The sequence below is a fragment of the Morus notabilis genome, unplaced genomic scaffold (assembly GCF_000414095.1).
Source record: "Morus notabilis unplaced genomic scaffold, ASM41409v2 Scaffold475, whole genome shotgun sequence".
NCBI classification, from domain to species: Eukaryota; Viridiplantae; Streptophyta; class Magnoliopsida; order Rosales; family Moraceae; genus Morus; species Morus notabilis.
The window spans coordinates 35,393-46,199 of NW_010360102.1; the positions used below are offsets into that span (position 1 = coordinate 35,393).

The 10,807-nt window shown below is 33.8% G+C and overlaps 3 protein-coding genes across 5 annotated transcripts in view; 2 read left to right on the forward strand and 1 right to left on the reverse strand.

Moving 5' to 3' along the window:
• Positions 1–2,529, forward strand: part of LOC21389021 (phospholipase A2-alpha) — a 6,593-nt gene extending 4,064 nt beyond the window's left edge. The window contains exons 1-4 of one of the 2 annotated variants that reach the window (XM_024164167.1): positions 7–161; positions 402–444; positions 571–696; positions 2,181–2,529. In XM_024164167.1, the coding sequence (XP_024019935.1) occupies positions 18–161; positions 402–444; positions 571–696; positions 2,181–2,356 (489 nt within the window). In that variant the 5' untranslated portion in view covers positions 7–17 and the 3' untranslated portion in view covers positions 2,357–2,529. Of the gene's footprint in view, positions 1–6; positions 162–401; positions 445–570; positions 697–2,180 lie in introns of those variants that run through there. The other variant, XM_024164168.1, reaches the window with a different exon arrangement.
• Positions 2,530–3,610: 1,081 nt separating this feature from the next.
• On the forward strand, positions 3,611–10,807 carry LOC21389022 (glutaredoxin-C4). Of its 2 annotated transcripts, none has more exons than XM_024164166.1 (5): positions 3,611–3,758; positions 9,738–9,996; positions 10,123–10,196; positions 10,305–10,403; positions 10,534–10,807. In XM_024164166.1, exons 2-5 carry the CDS (start codon positions 9,830–9,832, stop codon positions 10,620–10,622), a joined length of 429 nt encoding a protein of 142 aa, XP_024019934.1. In that variant the 5' UTR covers positions 3,611–3,758; positions 9,738–9,829; the 3' UTR covers positions 10,623–10,807. The 2 variants fall into 2 exon arrangements, with proteins under 2 accessions (XP_024019934.1, XP_010094229.1); XM_010095927.2 differs by having other exon boundaries at positions 9,766–9,996.
• LOC112091187 lies at positions 6,887–8,106 on the reverse strand. Its single transcript, XM_024164165.1, has 2 exons — positions 7,240–8,106; positions 6,887–7,078 (listed from the first exon to the last, which is right to left on the reverse strand). Exons 1-2 carry the CDS (start codon positions 7,766–7,768, stop codon positions 7,032–7,034), a joined length of 576 nt encoding a protein of 191 aa, XP_024019933.1. The 5' UTR covers positions 7,769–8,106; the 3' UTR covers positions 6,887–7,031.

Genomic DNA, 10,807 nt, shown 5'->3' on the forward strand with positions numbered 1-10,807 from the left:
AAAAAAAAAAAAAAAAAATGCTAAGGTCGTTGAATATTAAAGATAATTGCTCTTCTTTCTTGAGCTTCTTCTTCATTTTTTTCATCATCTTGTCTTGTAACTATAATCATGTTTATGCCCTAAATATCGGAGTCCAAGCCACCGGTACTTCCGTCAGCGTGGTAATAATTCATTAAGAGATTGTTCCTCCTCTTCTTTCTTCTTCTTCTTCTTCTTCTTACTTTTATTAATTAATTTCTTGAGCTATCTAACATGAATGAATGTATACTTTCGTTTTCTTAACAAATGAAAGTGGTATTTTCTCATGATGTTTTAATTTCTTGAGCTATCTAACATGAATGAATGTATACTTTCGTTTTCTTAACAAATGAAAGTGGTATTTTCTCATGATGTTTCTGCAGAGCAAAGGTTGCAGTAGAAAATGTGAGTCAGACTTCTGTTCAGGTAACATATTTATAATTTATATTTTTCCATATAATTATTATATTATTTATGTATATTAATATTTGTCTTTTGGAATTGAAAAAAAAAAAAAAAAAAAAAAAAAAAAAAAAAAAAAAAAAAAAAAAGTGCCACCGTTTCTACGATATGGAAAGTACTGTGGGCTGTTATACAGTGGATGCCCAGGAGAGAAGCCTTGTGATGGACTCGATGCCTGTTGTATGAAGCATGACGACTGCGTTCAATCTAAGAACAGTAAGAGTTCCCTTCTCCTTCCCTAATAATAATATATACTAGCTCGTCGGTTAATCTTTTCCTCAAATACTAATCAATTAATTAATATATCATTCTCTACTTTACTACTTTACAGATACCAGATATATACACGCATACAGATTTCACTCGTGCATGTCCTTTTAAATTTTAAACAACAATACTACTTGTAATTAGCCTCTCTAATTTTAGAAATTGGTCCCTCGTCCTTTCTTCTCTCGAAAAAGTGAGGAAAAACAAAAGCTTAGCTTATAAATAAATTATGTGTAATTTATTATTATATATAAGTAGGGAGGGGACAGAAATATATTGTGTATAATAATATCTTACAAGTAAATGGTAGTACGTACTCTGTCTGTGAGAGCGATGGATTTGAGACCCGTGATCATCCTGAAACAAAAAGTCAAGAAAACCTGCCTAACTCGCTGCAATAATCACATATGAATGAATCCAACCAGCTTATAATTAATTTAAGAAGACCCACTTGATCACACATTTCAGCAAACACTATTTGTATTTGGCACCGGCGGTATATATTATTTCCCATCACCATGATTGTCTCTTTTCGTTGCCCCTTGTGGGGTCCACATTCTACTACTGATAATATTTAACACTAGTGGTGTCCTTACGCATTTTTACTGCACATTTTGACCTCAAAGAGTAGCATACAAATATAATATATATATATACACATATATATATGTATATTAATGTTACTTGTGCATGCTTGAATAGCATTTCTGAGTTGTAGAATATCACATTTTGACGTATCTATAATAATTACAGATAATAATATATATAATTTTTTTTTGTAGTATCTTCTGTGTGCATGTGAGTGATCATATGAGCACAGAGAAATGCTCAGCTATCTATGTTTGATGGAAAACCATGGGATGGGGATTAACAAAAACCTAATTACTCTATTTATATCGTAGAAAATATAGAGGAGATGTATCATATATAGTAATAACTTTTATAACCTCGTATTAAGCTGTATATGCAAGTATAACTATATATGCGTAGCTTAAAAAAAGGGAATAAATAAATCTCTTCAATTAAAGATGGTAAGAATGAAGTTAGTGGTCCAAATTAATATAATCCCCCTTCAAAATTGCTTTTCCTGATGGCGATATATAGGCATTATTTATTTCACAACTCAAGTTTTATTGTTTTAGTGTTTTCTCTCATAAAAATTTAAATTCAACTTATTTACTGCGGTGTTTTTCTCTCACATACACAACTCAAATCATGACTCGAGTTGTAAAATAAACACACCCATAGTAATATGTCCGCCATTCTTTCTTGAATTCTCTCTTGCATGTTTCTTCTTTCCTTCTTAGCTGTTTCTTTCTAATTAAATTTTTTATAATTATTTTGTAGAAATAATATATCCAAACTATTAGAAGAAAGTTATAAATGTTGTTGATGAATAATATTAGAGAGTGTGTACTCATGTGGTGGTGCAGATGACTATCTAAGCCAAGAGTGCAGCCAGAAGTTCCTAAATTGTATGAAAAACTTCAAGAACTCCGGAGGCCACACGTTCAAGGGCAACACGTGCGAGGTCGACGAGGTCATTGATGTCATTACCCTAGTCATGGAAGCTGCTTTGCTCGCCGGCCGATATCTTCACAAGCCTTAATGATTAATTATTTATCAAAACCACTACAATTATGATCATTTTAACCACGCACATTCATGTACCAAGTACTTATTTCTACCTCCGTTTTTCATCCTTGTTATAACTTTGAATCAACAACAACAACAAACATGTGTTTCCTTCATCCAACAATAAACATGTCATTTGCTTTTATATTTTCCTATAGTGTCATTGATTTCTAGACCAAGGAAAATTGTTTAATGAGAGATTAATGTGAGAGAGCAAAGAAGAGAACGGTCTTTTAAAATTCAAAATTTTCTACTTGCCAAAAAAAAAAAAAAAAAAAAAAAAAAAAAAAAAAAAAAAAAAAAAAAAAAGAGGTTTGCCCTCTCATAAGTGGCTCATGCGCATTGCATTTGTTGAATTTTGTCTTAAAAATACTGGATGTTATTAATTGGGGAGTATTTGCTAAGAACTATGGATTTAGATTTGATTTTGATTTTGGGGTGCAACTTGCCAACCAGGAAAAGTTCATGAGCCGAATCTTGCACGTTACCGTAAAATATTGTTATCATGCAAAACCAACAAGTGTTTCTATAACGCCCATAAAACTAGCCGTCAAAATTTCACGATTTCCAAGAAAATGTTATTATGAAATAATATAATTGTTCATAAGTATATGATATTATTAATACTACTAACATAATTATTTGAGTTTTCTCAGGTGATCGCGACTAGAGGCTTGATGAGTAATGACACATAAACATATCATGATAAGTTACATACTAAATATATTTATATGTTATATATATATATATATGAGGTGATATAAAATTCTCATGTTTTAATGTCTTAGCATATGTTATATTTTATGGTTTTAATAAAAATTGAGCATGAGTTTAAGCACGTTATCAAGTTTCACGTTTTTATTTACATATCATTCATATTATTCATATGATGTCACTTTCAATCTAATTGTTAACTTTCAAATCGCCCGAATTAGGCAAATCTTATTGGGTAAAAAGTTGTGTTATCTTTCCAACGCATCTTGAATTGCTCAATTTAGATATTGGAATAGAAAGTTATGGTTAAAATACCGAAACATGTTCAGAATTTAAAGTCTTACGCGAATTTTTCATATTTTTCTCATAATTACGAATTTACCACTGCGATTTAGGCAGCCTTTAAGCACGGGTTTTAATTAAGAGGTATTTTAGGGTTAATTCTAAAACCTATCCAATATCTATAAAAATTCTCTCAAATCTCTTGAGCAACATAGCCGCCAATATTCTCTTCCCTCGTTCTCTCTCAACCTCTCTTAAATTTCTCTCCCTAGCTCTTGAGAAAAAAAAAAAAAAAATCTTCTTAAATTCTCATCTAGTCAAACCTCTTCACATGTTTATTTAATCACCTCTCCAAGCTTTCTTTCAAGAGAATATTTAAGGTATTGATTCTTTTATGTGTTTTCATAGTTGATGATGATTTTTACGATCGTTATTCTATGATGAATAATTCTAAATTGTTCTTCTTAATTTTAATCATTAGTACGAATATGGATTATTGAATTGATGACTTTGATGATGTTCATGATAAAAGACTTTGAAACGTGAATGAATCTAATTATCATTAATTTTCTGATGTTTACATGATGATATATATATACAAAAGATAATAAAAACCGTTAGCTGAAATATAGGCAATTTGAATACAAAATATTTATAAAACTGCTACATCAGATTTTGCTGATTTGGAGGAGATCTTCTGATATCCGAAGCTTAAGGGTAGACTGTTGTAGCAGATTCTGTTGATGAAGATTGGATTGCTGAGTCAGAAGGAGAATCTCTAACACGCCCCCGCAAGACGATGCTCCCATTAGAGATACCGATCTTGGATCGCAAATGTCGAAAAGGAGTGGAAGATAATGGCTTCGTTAGAGTATCAGCAAGCTGGTCCTTAGATGAAATATGAGAGACCTGAAACGATCCACGAGCAACATGATCACGAACAAAATGATAATCGATGGAGATGTGCTTCATTCACGAGTGAAAAACAGGATTAACAGAGAAATAAGTGGCCCCAATGTTATCACAGAATATTTGAGGGGAGGCTGAGCATGAAACATGTAGTTTGGCAAGCAAATTTGTAATCCAGAGTACTTCTGCAGCACAAGAGGCAAGAGCTCGGTACTCAGCCTCAGTTGATAAACGTGCAACTAACTTTTGCTTTTTCGAACACCAAGATATGGTATTGCCACCGAGATAGACAATATAAGCAGAAGTGGAGGTACGATCATCACGATTTCCAGCCCAATCTGCATTAGTAAATGCAGTGACATGAAGATGCTGATTCTTTTTCAAAAACATTCCATGATGAATGGTAGACTTGAGATATCTTAAAACACGCTTTGCTGCGGACCAGTGAGTCTCAGATGGAGAATGCATGAATTGTGCCAATTTGTTGACGGCATAAGAAATATCCGGTCGAGTGAGGGAGAGATATTGAAGTGCACCAATGACTTATCGATATTTTGTAGTATCAGCCAGTGGAGAACCATCATGAATCGACAATGACTGCGAAGAGGACATCGGTGTGGAGCATTCTTTGGCACCTGACATATTAGCTTTTTCCAAAAGATCACGAATATACTTGTATTGTGTCAGGAGTAAACCAGATGTAGTAGGTAGAACCTCGATACCAAGAAAATAGTTAAGATCACCCAGGTCCTTGACGGAGAATCTTCTGGCTAAGGCCTGCAAAAACAGAGTAAGAAAAGCACTATTGTTGTCAGTAACAAGTAGATCATCAACATAGACCAAGAAATAGGCGGTTACGGTAGTGGTATGATAGGTGAAAAGAGAAGTGTCGCTGTGCGAATTAACAAATCCATAGGATAATAAGAAATTCTTGAGCTCGTTGTACCATGCCCGTGATGCTTGTTTAAGACCATAAATAGCTTTGTGAAGCTTACACACAAAGTTAGGATGATTATGGTCAACATAGCCAGGGGGTTGCTGCATAAACACGTCTTCAGATAAAGTACCATGAAGGAATGCATTATTAACATCAAGTTGTCGAAGAGGCCAACCATGTGACAAAGCAAGAGTGATCACAAGACAGTTGGTTGTAGGTTTAACGACCGGGCTAAATGTATCATGAAAATCCACGCTAGGCCGTTGATGAAAACCTTTAGTAACAAGACGAGCCTTGTACTTAGAAATGGAACCATCTGGATTTCTTTTAATACGAAACACCCACTTACATCCGACAACATTTTGAGAAGAAGATGGTGGAACTAGTTCCCAGGTACCATTTCGAAGAAGAGCCGTAAGTTCATCGGACATAGCTTGCCTCCATTCCGCATACTTAATGGCTTGAGTTACACATGTAGGTTCAATAGAATCGGGTAGAGGATGAATTGTGGTGAATAAACGTTTAGGCTTGAAAATGTTATTTTTAGAGCGAGTGACAATGATATTAGAAGGTTGAGGGGGATGTACAATGGGAGGAACAGGTTCAGTTTGAGATGCTAGAGGAGAGGGTGAAGATGACGGAATAGGTGAAGATATAGTGGTGAAACTAGGAAGTGAGATGGAAGAATGATGTGAGTTACCTAACTCTGCGGAAGGCACCGGCAATGATCATGTGGATGACCAATGCAGGGTGTTTGTTGAATCAGCCGTGGCATTTACTACCAATGGTTGTTGTTCGGTCGGAGGCATAGTCACCGGGGCAGGAAAACAAGTAATAGGAGGAAACCAAGAACTAGGAGAAATCAGTGAATCAGAGGAAGATGATTTTAAAAGGGGAAATTCAGATTCGAGAAAACGAACATGACGAGAAGTATAGATTTTATTGGTTTTAAGATCAAGGAAAAAATAAGCACTTTGATTAAGAGAATAACCAAGAAAGATATAAGGAGTGGTTTTGGGTTCAAATTTATTACGGTTTAAGCCAAGGGAAACATAAACAACCGAACACTTTGAGTTTGTTATAATTTGGTTTGTTGTGGAATAATTTTTCATAAGGAGAGGAAAAATCAAGAATTGGGGTGGGAAGACGATTAATCAAATAGACTGCAATTTGAAAGGCATATGACCAATATTTTAGAGGGACTTTAGATTGATGAAGAAGAGTTAAACCAGTTTCAACAATATGTCTGTGGCGTCTTTCGGCAGTACCATTATGTTGTGGAGTGTGAGGAGGTGTTTTGAGATGTTGAATACCCAATGTGCATAAGAAATTTTTTAAAGCGGTATATTCGCCACCACCATCTGACTAAACTGAAATAATGGGACGATTGAAAAATTTTTCGACGACTGTTTTATATTGACGAAAAATAGAGTAGACATCAGATTTCAAGCGTAAAGGATAGAGCCAAACATATTTTGTAAAATGATCAACAAAAATCACATAATAATGAAAACCATTAATGGATTGAACTGGGGCAGGGCCCCAAACATCAGTATAAACAAGATCAAGTGGTCCACGACTCTCTAAACTGGATTCACCAAACGGAAGACGTTGGCTTTTATTACAGAAACAAGACTCACAAATGAAATCAAAGGGGATGGAGGGTGAACATGAAACTAGACCAGAACTAATGAGAGATTTGAAGATTTTGAAAGATGGATGACCCAGGCGCCCATGCCAAACAGTGGTAGAAAGGGCCACGGCAGAGGTGGAGGTTGTAGGAGTAGCATTTGGCCATTCATAGAGATCATGCCTGTTCCTTCTGTGGAGTAGAGGCTTCCCGGTGCATAAATCCTTGACAACAAAATGAGAGGGAAAGAATTCAATAGAAGTTTTATTAGAGCGACAAAATTTAGAAACAGAAATCAGATTTTGATGTATGGAGGGAACACATAAAACGTTTGATAAAGTAAAAGGAGAAAAAGACACAGAACTGGTATGTGTGATTTGCAAACCTGAACCATCACCAATAATTATATCATCAGGACCCTCATAAGATTGAGTAAGGGACAAATTTGATAGCTGCGAGGTAACATGATGAGAGGCACCTGAGTCTACAATCCAAGGATTTTGAGTAGGGGGAGGTGGTGACATGATTGGCAGAAGGTCGTTGAGGACAAAGGTGAGGAAATAACTTGAAGCATTTCTTAGCATCATGACTGCGTTTGTCACAGAATTGACAAGTAGGAACCGGGAGTAGAGAACTATCTGGTTTTGGCTGTTTAGTGGCAGAGGCAGGAGTGGGAAGTAAACCAGGAGTAGGAAAGGAAAAATTTTGTTTAGGTGGGGGAAAAGATGAACGAGTATTTTTGGCGAGATTGGCAGTGGGCGGAGTGGAATCAGAATTTTATTTTTCACTGTGAAGGAGAAAGGTTTCATACAATTCTTCAAAAGGTACCACAGAGTCTCTAGTTCGTAGAGCAGCAATGAGTTCCTTATAAGCAAGACCAAGACCGCGAGTGCTGTATAGAAGCAAATCTGCATCACTTGGAGGCGCACCAAGGACAGTCAGTTCATCAGCGATGCGTTTGATGGACACTAGAAAATCTGTAACAGAGGATGTGCCACGAGTGAGCATTGAAAGTTTGTCCTTCAGATGGATTATATGTTGATTGGATCGCTTGGCATAAAGGCGAGACAGACGATCCCAAGCTTCTCGGCTGGAAGTTATCGACGAAATCAGAGGAATCACACCATCACTTACGGAGGCTAGGATGGCATAAAGAATGAGTTGATCTTGACGACGCCAGAATATATATGCAGGATTCGAGACAGATTGATCGTCCTGAGTTATTGTTTGAGAAGGAGGCGGAGTAGTACCATCAAGGAAACCAAATATTATATGAAAGGAAAGACCTAGATATGTAGTTTAATTTGCAATTGGTCACAGATTGTTTCCTTGAGTTTTCAATTTTATATGAATTTTCTAATAAACATCGACGAAGCTACTCTATATGATGTTCATGATTAATAGGCGTTATGTTATGTTAAGAATATAATATGCTTCCAGCAATTATAGTTGTGATGTTGGGAAATATATGATATGAGTAAGCATGTTTCTAGTATTGGGTTATGATTTTGTACGATGATCATAAATTTACAATATAATTATGTGTTGGATACAATTATGTGTTTTTGTGTTTTTATTTAAATAATACAAATTATATTAATCAAAGAGTATTAATCAAAAATGAGGTAAAAATCCAGCCCATACACTCTTAAAGTTAAGTTCAGTAATTTTCTTAAATTTTTTTCAATAATTGTAGCTTTTTTTTTAAACCCCTTAAATAGTATTAGGATGTGAATTAGGTTAAATAAATATGTTTTCTTACTGTTTTCTATTTATTTTTATTAAGCTATGTTAAGTTGTCTCTGTTTCTTTTTATTTTTTATTTTTCTTAATTTCTATTTGCATAGATTTCTTTTTAAATAATAAAAAGGCTATAGTGGTAACTGACCCTTTTTAAATTAAAAAAAAAAAAAAAAAAAAATAAAAAAAAAAAAAAAAAAAAATAAAAAAAAAAAAAAAAAAAAATAAAAAAAAAAAAAAAAAAAAATAAAAAAAAAAAAAAAAAAAAATAAAAAAAAAAAAAAAAAAAAATAAAAAAAAAAAAAAAAAAAGAAATCAAAGTTTTGTAAAATTAGCAAAACGGTCGTTTCTTTTATTAACAAAGTAGTCAATCACTAATTGATTTGCGGTCGATCACTGATTGATTTGCGGTTAATCACTAATTTACTAAGTTTGATGATTTTTCATTATTAATCAATATTAGTTACTAATTAGTCGAAATCAATTAGTAATTAATCAATTATAATTAACAAATATGTTTATTAATCATAAATCATTGTAAATTATAATAACGAATAGATCAATCACTGATCATTGATTGACTATTGAGAAAAGAACGTCATTTTACTAAAATTAAAAAAGTTCGGCCATGTGTTCAAAAAATAAAAATTTGAGAGTTTCTCTATTATTCTCTAAAAAAATGAACTACCAGTAGTCCCTTATTTTTTAACCGTCAAATCTGAATCAAAATTTATATATTTTACATATTTTTTCAACTTGAAGTGATTTTGACCGGATCTATAGAAAAAATCCTTAAAAATTTTAATAAAAAGTAGTGAAAAATGGTCATTTACCTGATTTTTTTCAAATTAAAAAAAATAGAGAGACACTAGAGGCTAAAAGAAGTGTAATTTTGACAAATACTCTTTAAAAATATTTATGTTAAAATTTTTACTATTTATTCTTGAGTAATAACTTTTTTTAATTAAATAATTACACAAATAAAAAACTATTAAGTAAGAATAATAATAAAATTTAAATTATGTAATTTTATCCTTAAAAAGAAAAAAAAATAAACTTTACTGTTGAGAGAGAGATATTGATTATTGATATCGACATCTGTGTCCAAAACGACATCATATCATATCAAATTATCAATAACAGGTTTCGATCTCACCTAAATAAAACTTAGAGGAAAGAAGAAAGAACGGAATCTGAAATCGATCAGGGCAGAAGAGAAAGAGAAGGGAAGAGTAATGGCGTGGAGAACAAAGAGGAATTTGGTTTGTTTGGCTTTAATCGCAGCCGCAGCAGCAGTATCATCGCTTTCTGTATGTGCGGCGGCTGAATCAAAGTCGGCGGCTTTCGTCAAGAAAACCATTTCTTCCCACAACATCGTCATCTTCTCCAAGTCCTATTGCCCGTAAGTGTTTTTTTTTTTCTGAATTCAAAATGATCTGATCTGTGTTTGTTAAAAAAAAAAAAAAGACAATAAATAAATAGATAAAGATCATTTCTTTTTCTTTTATTACCTACTACTACTGTACAGGTATTGTGGAAGGGCAAAAGCAGTATTCAAAGAGCTGAAGCAAACACCTCATGTTGTTGAGCTCGATCACAGAGGTTGTTTACTTTGACTAAACTTTTTTTTTTTTTTTGTGGTGAATACGTATTTATACATATTCTTGAATTTGTCTATAATTTGTGTATTATATATATATATATATATAGATGATGGCAGTGACATTCAAGATGGTCTGAGTGAGATTGTCGGGAGGCGTACTGTACCGCAAGTATTCATAAACGGCAACCATATCGGCGGTTCCGATGGTAAAGTATCTCAAACCACCTCTCTCTGTTTCTACATTGTTTCCACTGACATTTAACGTAAGGACTTTTATTAGATATGCTTTGATAATTGACTCGTGACTCTTTTTCATTATTGTTATTGGCATTGCAGATACTGTGGAAGCATATGAAAGCGGAGAACTCGCTAAACTTCTTGGCATTGCAGCAGCAGCAGCACGTGATGCTAAAGATGATCTCTAATTCGGGATCTCGGAGGCGGAGGCCGACAAGCTAGCTCGCAGTTGCATGGAATGTTAAGAGAATTTTTTAATTTTATGGAAATTCTTACCCCGGCAATTGTAGAGGGTGAAATCCACAATTAAATTTGTTAGAAGGTGAATGATTGAATTCGAAGGATTGTGTGAGCAATGAAATAAATCAGCAGG